At 36.0% G+C, this 11,739-nt stretch overlaps 1 protein-coding gene across 1 annotated transcript in view; it reads right to left on the bottom strand.

Moving 5' to 3' along the window:
* Window positions 1-432: 432 nt before the first annotated feature.
* The window catches only part of LOC136853676 (protein charybde-like), a 40,287-nt gene continuing 28,980 nt past the window's right edge, over window positions 433-11,739 (bottom strand). Inside the window, exons 2-4 of the mRNA XM_067129612.1 lie at window positions 8,456-8,639; window positions 7,121-7,276; window positions 433-1,276 (exon numbers count right to left, since the gene is read on the bottom strand). Of these exons, the coding sequence (XP_066985713.1) occupies window positions 1,198-1,276; window positions 7,121-7,276; window positions 8,456-8,639 (419 nt within the window). The 3' untranslated portion in view covers window positions 433-1,197. The remainder of the gene's footprint in view (window positions 1,277-7,120; window positions 7,277-8,455; window positions 8,640-11,739) is intronic.

Below are 11,739 nucleotides of genomic sequence, written 5' to 3'. Positions count from 1 at the left end.
TAGTGCTCGTTATTATTATTAGGCAAATTAGCAGATTTCAAAATAATAGTCAAAGCTTGCTATGACCAATCGAGAACGGTGTCATTTATAAAAAATTAAGTTCTCGAACAAAGGATTCCTGACAGGTTCATTCTTACCGTGTAAGATGCAGTTATGAAATGTTATCTAAAAACATTTATATTTGTATGTATGTATATATATATATATATATATATATATATATATATATATATATATATATATATATATATATATATATATATATATATATATATACACACATATATATATATATATTCTTGAACGTAAATCGGACTATTCTGACCCCAACACACAAACCAAATATATTTTTTTTAAACCAGGAATTTCAAGAACAGTTACCATTAAGACTCGTCGTGATGATAAACATAACAGATGAAAATGAACAGGAAAGAGAGTTAATATCATTTTAATCAATACGAATCACATGAAAGATACAAAAATACAAATGATTCTGGATCGTAATGTAATGCAGACTACACGCTGAGATGAAGAACAAATGAACAAAATAACAATACTCTTTCTACCCAAGAGGAGATGTTTCATTTGTCTGCACGAATACTTTTGATGAGACATTACCTCAAGCTTTTAGGAGCGCACAATACAAGTAATAGAAAAACCGCTGCTTCATAAAATTTGTTTGAAAAATTACAGCTATTCAGTCTATGACAAGGACAAAAAATAAGTTCGTTTATCTCAGTGACTTATGAATGGAGTGAAATAACAAGCAGTGAATAAAAGTGACATGAATAGTATTAATCAGGTGTAGCTCACTTATTTGTGTGGCAATCAGACGGCCCGACTGAAAAAAAAAAAAAAAAACAAGCCTTAGACCAACAGTAGATGGCGCAAAGACTACGCACACACATACATACAGACTTGGCATTTAAACACTACACCAAACATTATATTACTCCAGCTCCTAACTATATTGGAGTATAAGGAATACTGTTTTGCTTTTCCCGAAGTGACGAGTAAGGGGGTTTTGGTTGTACTGATCGTACGAACAGCTATAGCTGGTCAACAGCTCTTGAAAGGGGAGAGAGACAGACAAGACAGACAGACAGAGAACGAGAGATGCTGAAGAAAGGGGTGATGATGAGTCTAAGGTCTTCAGAGGGGGTGGGGGGTGCGGTAGGCCAGCCTCACCACCAATCATCACTCGTCGGGATACAGTCTCTTCTTCTCCAGCTTGTAGTCGCGACTGAGGTGGAGGGGTCCTGATCTTCTGAGAGGTCTGGAAATAAACGAGAAAAAATAAAGGGGGTAAGCCCAGACATTTACGAACAGAAATTGTGAGGTTTTCCAGTTTCTGTATGGGAAAAGAAATAAACCCATACATTCACACATACAAATGGTGAGGTTTTCCAGTTTCTGTATGGAAGAAAGAAATAAACCCATACATTCACACGTACAAATTGTGAGGTTTTCTAGTTTCTCTATGGAAAAGAAATAAACTCATACATTCACACATACAAATGGTGAGGTTTTCCAGTTTCTGTATGGAAAAGAAATAAACCCATACATTCACACGTGCAAATGGTGAGGTTTTCCAGTTTCTGTATGGAAGAAAGAAATAAACTGATACATTCACACATACAAATGGTGAGGTTTTCCAGTTTCTGTATGGAAGAAAGAAATAAACTGATACATTCACACATACAAATAGTGAGGTTTTCCAGTTTCTGTATGGAAGAAAGAAATAAACCCATACATTTACAAATTCAAATTTTGAGGTTTTCCAGTTTCTGTATGGTAAAAAAAAAGTAAATGAAACAAACCCATACATTCATAAAAATAAATGGTGAGGTTTTCCAGTTCCTGTACGGAAAAAATGAAATAAACCCATACATTTACAAACTGAAATTTTAAGGTTTCCCAGTTTCTGTATAAAAAAAAAAGGAAATAAACCCATACATTTAGACATACAAATGGTGAAGTTTACCAGTTTCTGTATAAAAAAATAAAGGAAATAAGCCCGTACTAAAAATAAATGATAACGTGTTCCAGTTCCCGTCTGCAGTTCCAAGGGAATGCAAGACCGTGCAATGAATCCTGCAATGGAAAAGTTTGAAATGAGGTTGGATGAAAAAAAAAAATCTGATAAGATATCGTGGAGAATATTGATACAGAAATCCATTTTAGAGCAAGGACGGGATGGAGCCTTAATGAGAGCATTGGTAAAAAAAAAACGAAAAACAAAGAAGAAAAGAAAAATTATAAGAGACAAAAAAGGGTTGGGAATAACTCGGAAGACAAGAAAAGGGGTTAAGGTTATGGGAAGCCGAATTATCATATATCATGCAACATGTTTAAGTTAGCCAAGACAGCGAAACTACAATTACATTCTTTTCGCACTTTAGGCAGTGATGCTTTATCTATTTCATTATTACTATCGCCATTTACAATCTTTTTTTTTTTTATAGAACAAGCGGTTCCTGTTTTACAATTTGTGAACTGGAATTTTGGGAGATGTACGCTCAGTCACCCTCCTATAGCGTTTTTTCCTCTAGAACAGTGGTTCTCAACCTTGGGGGAATCCCCCCTAGGGGGGATTTCAGAGTTATGGGGGGTGGAAATTGGGACCACAGACTGGGGGGCTCAAACTGGCTCTAGAACCACACAAAAACGCAGTGTGGATCGGTCTGCATCACTGAGAGGTCACGCTGGGCTGTCTCCCCGATAGCTTGTGTGTTTGTGATAGTATTTTGTTGCATATTGTTTGGAATTCACTTTTTGAGGCAGACAATTTTGGACGGGCGGGGGGGATAACATTCTGACATAGGGTGAAAGGGTGCATGGGCCGAAAATCACTTCTGAATCTAACATATCTGTCACAGGGAGTCAGAGGGTCCAGTGTTGATAAACTACTCGAATATTCTTTCTGTTCTGTACTATTTATCTATGTCTTTCCGTCTTCGTTCAATTGGCGTTGCTATTTTCGTATGAAGCGTTTTAGAGGACCTTCGGTTTTAAATATAGAGTTCGGTGCTGTAGAAATATCTGAGTGGGAGGGGTAGGACAGTCAATGGCGTATGGTATGGAAGAGAATGGGGTAGACCCATGTGCTATTTTTATAGCTATTTAAAGAGTGCATTTTATATTTAAACGTAAAATTTAAAACTATGAATGCTATTGGAGTTAAATCTACATTTTCATAGCTATTTAAAGAGTGTATTTTTATATTTAAAAGTAAAATTTAAAACTATGAATGCTATTTGAGCCAAATCTATATTTTCATAGATATTTAAAGTGTATTTTATAGCTGAATCTAAAATAGATCTATCTTTCGGTGGTCTCGGTATAATGCTGTGTGAGCCGCGGCCCATGAAACTTTAACCACGGCCCGTTGGTGGTCTATCCTATATCGTTGCCAGAATCACGATTATGGCTAGCCTAAACCTTAAATAAAATAAAAGCCACTGAGGCTAGAGGGCTGCAATTTGGTACGTTTGATGATTGGAGGGTGGATGATCAACATACCAATTTGCAGCCCTCTAGCCTCTGTAGTGTTTCAGATCTGAGGGCGGACAGAAAACTCAAACTGAAACAGCAACTTTATTCCAAATGGTTGATTTTAAACACTCGAAGGACCAGTCAGTACCAAGGACGCTCGCCACATAATTATCCCCTTGGCACGAAAGCCACTACAAACCCAAGGCTATCTCGAAAGGGCTCTTCTGATCCTGCAAGGAACTCCGTCCGTTCCTTGTTGATACAGCCGATTCTGTGCCATTATCTAATCTAAGTGACCTACTTACATAAGGTTCTCACAGAGAGAGAGAGAGAGAGAGAGAGAGAGAGAGAGAGAGAGAGAAAAACATGTTGACTCACGATAATCGCTATCTGCTACCAGCCACCAGATGGAAAATACTTCAATCCTAATTTTTTTATGAGTTGATGTTATCAGTGCTTATCAGCGAAACAATGCTGACGCTTTGACAAACATGATAAAGTCGTGTTTTGGAGTTCAGTGACGGGTTCCTGCATTAAAAGCCTCCTGAATGAGATATGTACGAAAAAGAAAAACAAGTTTGATAGATAGCCCAATAAACGAAAAAGTGTTTACTAGGCAAACAAGAAATTTAAATACAGGAAGGAGATGTTTCGTATGTATATATATATATATATATATATATATATATATATATATATATATATATATATATATATATATATATATATATATATATAAGTATAGGCGAATGTACTGCCCTTACTATATGACCAAGGTCCTTTAAATGTATTTAAAGGACCTTTTGTATGACAATGCACTCAATAGCTCAGTAAACGAAAAAGTGTTTACAACACAAACAAGAAATTTAAATTCAGGAAGGAAATGTTTCATATATATATATATATATATATATATATATATATATATATATATATATAATATAGTATACGCGAATATACTGCCCTTGCTATATGACCAAGGTCGATCAAATATGTTTAAGGGACCTTGTATATGAAAATACACTCAAACAACAACACCCGAGCGTGTATGTGTATTTGACTTTCCTGATAGAATAAAAAAAAAAAAAATTGCAATCCCAAACGCCACATTAGAAGCAGGATAGAACGAAAAAAAAAAATAATAACAAACACTCAATCTGAAAGGCTGGAAAATGTTTCCCAATTTAAAGTCGCGAAGAAGATAAACTGAAACATCCTTGATCTTTGCTCAGGGGAGGATCGATCATCGACAGCCAGGGAGGATAAGATACAGAAGATGATAAATGAGGTCAGGGAGTGCAAAAGTCAACGGGAATTCCGAGAGGTTTCACACAATGCGAAAGGGGTTTGGCGGGGGTACAGCAAGGAGGGTGTTTAAAGGGTAATGACATGTCAGTTTTGAGTGGTTCTCAGCACTAGCGGATCCAAGGATGGGGGGGCCACCTGGGTACGTCCCCCCATGAAAAATAATAACAAAATAATAATATTGAAGATTTAGATAATGATAACGTAAATGAGAAATATAAAAATGGGAAAAAATAAAAAACCTATTATAGAAATAACAAAATTTTGAGAAAATTTTATATGTATGTATATTATATATATATGTGTGTGTGTGTGTATGTGTTATACATATATGTATGAATATATACATATATATATGTACAATATGAAAATTTGTAGCTGCCCATGAAATTTTTCTGGATCCATTAGTGGTTCTCAAGGTATAGATTACTGTCATTCCTACATTGCAGTTATCAGATTTGTCAGTCTTAAACTGGAACATTTTAGTTATATTTCATGTTCGCAGCGATGGACGAAACTGAAATTTCTTAAACGTAGGGAATTTTCAAAATTAAGAAATTAATTATGATCACCACAAGAGTACGACCTTAGAAGAACTCCAGTATGGTTGACAGTGCCGTCAGTGCACCTCACGCGGTACACTGTAGACATTACTTAAGATTAAGGTTCTTAGCATCGTCCCTTCGGTCCCCAGCTGCAACCCCTTTCATTCCTTTTACTCTACCTCCATTCACATTATCTTTCTTCCATCTTGCTATCCACCCTCTCCTAACAATTATTTCATAGTGCAACTGCTTTGAGGTTTTCCTCCTGTTAAACTTTTAAAACCTTTTTACCCTCAATGTCCCTTTCAGCACTGAATGACCCAATAGGTCCCAGCACTTGGCCTTTGGCCTAAATTTTATTTTCCATTCCTTACCATACAGCCTTAGAACGTCCAAAACATACATCACTAAAGCGTCACTCCCAATGACCAGTGCTAATAAAAAAAACTTCCTCTCCACGCTTTTATCTTCAAAGAAAATATTTTTATTTCTTTTCCCGTATAACTTAAAATAAGTTAACAAAGCAGTGGGGTTTTCCCGTCCTGAAGGCCATTTTATAAATTAGAAACATAACCTTATCTCTGTTGAAGAGCACTGAGATAAATTTGTATTAAAAAAAAAGTAAATGAGGAGATTACAAAACATTCAATGAAATTCAATTTATAAATACCATTTACAGTTTACTCATTATTAGTTTTCTGTAAAAGAAAACTACTGAGACGGCTATTTATCTGTCCGTTCGCACTTTTTCTGTCCGCCAGATTCTAAAAATCACTGAGGCTAGAGGGCTGCAAATTGGTATGTTGATAATCCACCCTCCAATCATCAAACATACCAAATTGCAGCCCTCTAGCCTCAGTAGTCTTTATTCTATTTAAGGATAAAGTTAGCCATAATCTTGCGTCTGGCACTGCTACAGGTGCCAACAACACAGGCCATCACCGGGCCATGGGTGAAAGTTTCATGGGCCGCCGTTGAGAGTTTCATAGGCCGTGGCTGAGAGTTTCATACAGCATATACGCTGTACAGAAAACTCGATTGCGCATTTTACTTGTTTTTATTCCTATTCATATTTACCTAGACTCTTTGGCCTCTTTATTATTAGCATAAAAGAGAGTAATTATTAATGAATGAATTTAAATTAACGTCCTATAATGTCACTTGAAAAAAATTCTTGGTTACTGATATTTGATATTTGAAGGTATCATAGCATTGCTGGGAGGAATAAAGATTAAGGATTTCTAAAACACCATTTTTTAAATGAAGAAGTCATGATTTTGATTTAGAACTTTCTTTAAATGACAGAGCTTATTAAGCAATCATTCAACAGCAGGAACTGTTTATTTATTGTGGTAGAAACTGATGAAAAACTGATACTGTAGCGCTCCACAAATTTATTCTCGCTATGTGAAGACAGAAGTTTATTCAGATCTAATGATATCTGGTACTGATAACTCTTGTCAAATCACAACTCTTTCGGGCTCATTTGTGGAGGTAAACAAAACGAAACTTGAACAAAAATCTATAATAATAAAAAAAACAAGTGGATCTTGTTTGTCCTCCCCAGGGCGACAGTAGGGGAGACGTGACACAGCCACCCACCCCAACAAACCTGTTTGTCCGCCCAGGGTGAGGGCTAACAAGCTCGTATAAGAATAAAATCCAAATTAAACGCAAGAGCTTTCGCCATCTTCAATAATACACCTCTTTCAGGTAGGCTTTCAGAAGGGCTAATTATAGCCCATACTTTTCATGGCAAGGCTGACAACACTCACTTGATAATTCTGGACATCTTGTGGTACCAGGTCGTCGTATCTGCCCGGAGGCTGAGGTAAAGCTCGAAGGTGTTGGGCATTGACGGGTCAAGGACCACTCGAGTCAGTCTCTGCAACTGTTCGCCGTCGAAGAAATGGACGTGCAGGACTCCCCCTCTGTTCCAGAAGAAGAAGAAGATGATTACAAGTGGTAAAGGAAAGTTTGAAATAAAGAAAAGGAGAGTTTGATGTAAAGAAAAGGACAGTTTGAAATAAAGAAAAAGACAGTTGATTTAAAGAAAAGGACAGTTTGAAATAAAGAAAAAGACAGTTGAAGTTTGATCAAAAAAAAGGATAGTTTGAAATAAAGAAAGAGGAAAGTTTGAAATAAAAAAAAGGACAGTTTGAAATAAAGAAGAGGAAAGTTTGCAATAAAAAAAAGGACAGTTTGAAATAAAGAAGAGGAAAGTTTGCAATAAAAAAAAGGACAGTTTGAAATAAAAAAAAAGACGGTTTGAAATAAAAAAAAGGACAGTTTGAAATAAAAAAAGGACAGTTGTTATAAAGAAAATGACAGTTTGAAATAAAGAAAAGGACAGTTGATTTAAAGAAAAGGAAAGTTTAAAATAAGGAAAAGGACAGTTTGAAATAAAGATGATTGTCATGACAGGACAAAGAGATCCTACTGGTGGTTATGATTTGGTCTTTTATCATTCTTAGGCATATTCCATTCCATTTCATTTCACTTCATTTCATTTTCTGAAATTTAGGCTGTCACAACAAGCACTGAGGCACTTGCGGCCACTGGACACGCAAGACGGTGAAAAGAGGGAGTTGGAGAAGTTGGACAGCGAGACAAAGAGATCCAGAAAATCAAGGAGGTGAAGTACAAGGGGGAGGGGGTAAAGGTGGAACTGGAAGTCTTAGGGACACGAGAATATTCTTTTATAAAATATAAAATATATACATATATATAGATCATATTTTTCATTTTTTAAAAGTTCAGGTTAAATATGAACTGTTGCGCTGCAATTTTTAAATGACAGCTGTAAATCAGTTCATTTAAAACGTGAAGATAGATAAATAGATAGAAAGATAGATAGATAGATAGAGAGAGAGAGAGAGAGAGAGAGAGAGAGAGAGAGAGAGAGAGAGAGAGAGAAGTTCATTGATAAATTAGTCTCCGTTAGTAGAAGTCCCGCAGAGTTTTGGATAAAATACATGAAACAAATAAATAGGAAAATGAAAAAAAAAAAATCACAAAACTCTCCTTCCCATCCAAATACAGAGAACAGAGACGGGCAAAACATCTCTTCACTCCCAGCAGCAGCAACCGAACACAACGCACGACCTTACCTGACACCGCAAGGTTCTGAATCAGCGAGTCTGAGAACCTGCGCCGTGACCTCGTCTATGAGGCCCGGAGGTATCATGACCTGACCGCAGCCGAGGGCGTCGGCTCTGCTCGTGACCTCCTGGGTCAGCTGCTGTATCAAGGTGTCCCGGGCGGCAGCTTCACCTTCGACGTGGATCTCTATGCCTGAAGAAGGGAAAGGAAGGTTATTGTTGCTATTGATCTCCAGATTTCTAAAAAAAAAAAAAAAAAAAATCCTTGTCAGGGTTATAATGCTATATGGTTCGTATTATTATTATTATTATTATTATTATTATTATTATTATTATTATTATTATTATTATTATTGTTGTTGTTGTTGTTGTTGTTGGGGACAATAGAAAGATATAATAGACAATATTTCGTTGTCAAAATATTTGGCTCCTATTTATTATTATTATTATTATTATTATTATTATTATTATTATTATTATTATTATCCACAATAGGAAGATAAAATAAACAATATTTCGTTGTCAAATATTTGGCTCCTATTTTATTATTATTATTATTATTATTTTATTATTATTATTATTATTATTATTATTATTATTATTATTAATATTATTATTATTAGCGACAAGATAAAACCACCAATAATTTCGTCGTCTAAATCTATGAAAAAGATTGACAGATCTCTCGTGCTCATATTATATTCCTTGGCTAGCTTAAAATTTGACATAAAAAATAACAGACTTATCTATTTAAATGTAACTGACTGAGTTGACAGACAAATCAGTTGCGATAGAGAAAAGGGATAATAAAAGATAAGATTATTATGGGATGATAACAAATAAATTGAAAACATGCCATAATTGCGTTTACTTTGTATCAGTCCAGTGTACGCGAATAGAAATTCCGAGAATAAAGAATTCAACTGAATGTAGAAATGAATATAGAATTTAGGCCAAAGACCAAGCGCTGGGACCTATGAGGTCATTCGGCGCTGGAACGGAAACTGACAGTAAAAGGTTTGAAAGGTGTAACGGTAGGAAAACCTCAAAGCAGTTGCAATATGAAACAATTGTTGGAGAGGGAGGGAAGTAAGATGGAAGAAAGAGAATATGAACGGAGGTACAGTAAAAGGAATGAAAGGGGTTGCAGCTAGGGACCTAAAGAAGGGACGCGGCAAAGAACCTTAAGTAATGCCTACAGGGCACCGCATGAGGTACACTGACGGCACTAACCCTCTACAGGAAAAAGTAAGAATGAAAACGAACGGCAGTGAAAAATGCACTGGTAACTCTCAACAGAGAGACTTTTTTTTACTTTTTCACTTTTTTATTAGTTTTCATTTTTTTATCGTTTTTCTGTTGCGGTCTGTGGTCGACTTGCAGTGTTCAGAGAGACCTGTGGATAGGCCTCACTCACGAGTTAATTATCATAAATATTGAAGCGAGGCCATCTGCCTCTCTCTCTCTCTCTCTCTCTCTCTCTCTCTCTCTAGCACTATCCATGCATCCCTGCTATGCTGATATTTATTTGTTTTGACACTGAAGTTAGTGTTCCACTAGTTTGTGTGTATATATATACAGTATATATATATATATATTTTATATATATATATATATATATATATATACAGTATATATATATTATAATATAATATATTATAATATATATATATATATATATATATATATATATATATATATATATATATATATATATAATATGGGTGTCTTAGTATGTGCGGAAGTAAGAATGAAAAGAAGAAATTACGAATGAAAACGAAATAAGAAAAAAAAAACACGTTAATGCCAACGGCATATGGCATCCAAGCGGAGTTACGACTGTTTTTAAGATCGTTATGGTAATTGCACCGGAGGGCAATAGCATCCGGGGTGGTCTCAAACGTCCGTAATAGCTCTCAAAATGAGTAAGTGCCGACCACAACTCATTTGTCAGTGTATGGGCGTCGACACATTCACGAAACCGCAGGCCTACCTATATTCCCCGGCAATTACCGAGGAGCGCTTGGCGAGTGCTCTTTCTCATCGCTAGACCTAGTGGCTTCCACCAAATGCCACTGAGAAATGTGACAAAAGTGGAACCAGCGAAGGCGTGGATTACAGAGAATTTTCATTCGCTCAGAATTCCACGGACCGTGTCCAGATCCGAATTTATGGCTACTTTTGGACCCACTACAAAAGTAGCATGCAGTATATTGCCACATCATAGCTTAACTCCACCTCTGTCACTTCGCAGAGGAGAGAGAGAGAGAGAGAGAGAGAGAGAGAGAGAGAGAGAGATAATACAATAAAATTGTCCCCAGAAATTTCACAGTTAACAGGAGACTAGGCCTTGCTCAGTTTACAAATTTGTCATGAAAATCTAGTTCTTGAAACTGTACAGTCGACAGATTTATATATACAAACGTATGAGCTGAAATACATTCTTATTCTTGTCGATGGAGTCATGGACTATATGAACTAACCATAGTCAGAAACTAGCGTAGAATCAACACACACACATATATTTATATATATATATATATATATATATATATATATATATATATATATACATATATATACATACAGAATATGAATTATTAGTATCCAGGGCACTAAAAGCACAGAGGACGAGACACACAGAATACTATTTGCAATTAACAGTGAAAATTATTTTTCATATAAAGAAAGCGTCTCTTGTTAGATATATAATATCTTCAAGCGTCTAAATACCATGAAATCAAACGAAGATCAAAAAATTACATCATTTTACAATCAAATTTAGGTCAATTGTAGCACTTTTAAGGTGCAATATCATCCTTAACAGCAATTATGGGTCTAGAAAGTCCACGAGTCTTTATGCTATTGACGTTGAATAAGGATATGCTTAACCTTGGCCATATCCTGTCGAGCAGCAACTCCGGAAGCATTTACAAATCTGAAGGTGCGGTTGAATACGGAGTGCCATAGAAAGTCACCGAAAGGAAAGGGATTTCCGGTTTAGGTGGAGATTGCTTCATCGTAATTGCCGGATTGCGATGGCGCGCCAATACCGTATACCTACTTTCGTTCGACCAGCACGAGAACTGGGGTCTTTAGACCGAGTAGGAAAAAGGGATAAGTTTCATCGTAAAGACGTCATTATTTTCATATAGAATGTTAATTGTTGTCAACAAAAATCGAATTGCATTTCTCTATCAGCAGATCCTGCCACTATCTGTAACGGAATTTTCGTGCAATCTACTCCTCAGCTTTCCCGATGACGTCACACACACACTTCAAGTAGCTTGACG

The sequence above is a fragment of the Macrobrachium rosenbergii genome, chromosome 27, assembly GCF_040412425.1.
Source record: "Macrobrachium rosenbergii isolate ZJJX-2024 chromosome 27, ASM4041242v1, whole genome shotgun sequence".
Classification (NCBI taxonomy): Eukaryota; Metazoa; Arthropoda; class Malacostraca; order Decapoda; family Palaemonidae; genus Macrobrachium; species Macrobrachium rosenbergii.
This window is presented reverse-complemented; position numbering and strand designations above follow the sequence as displayed.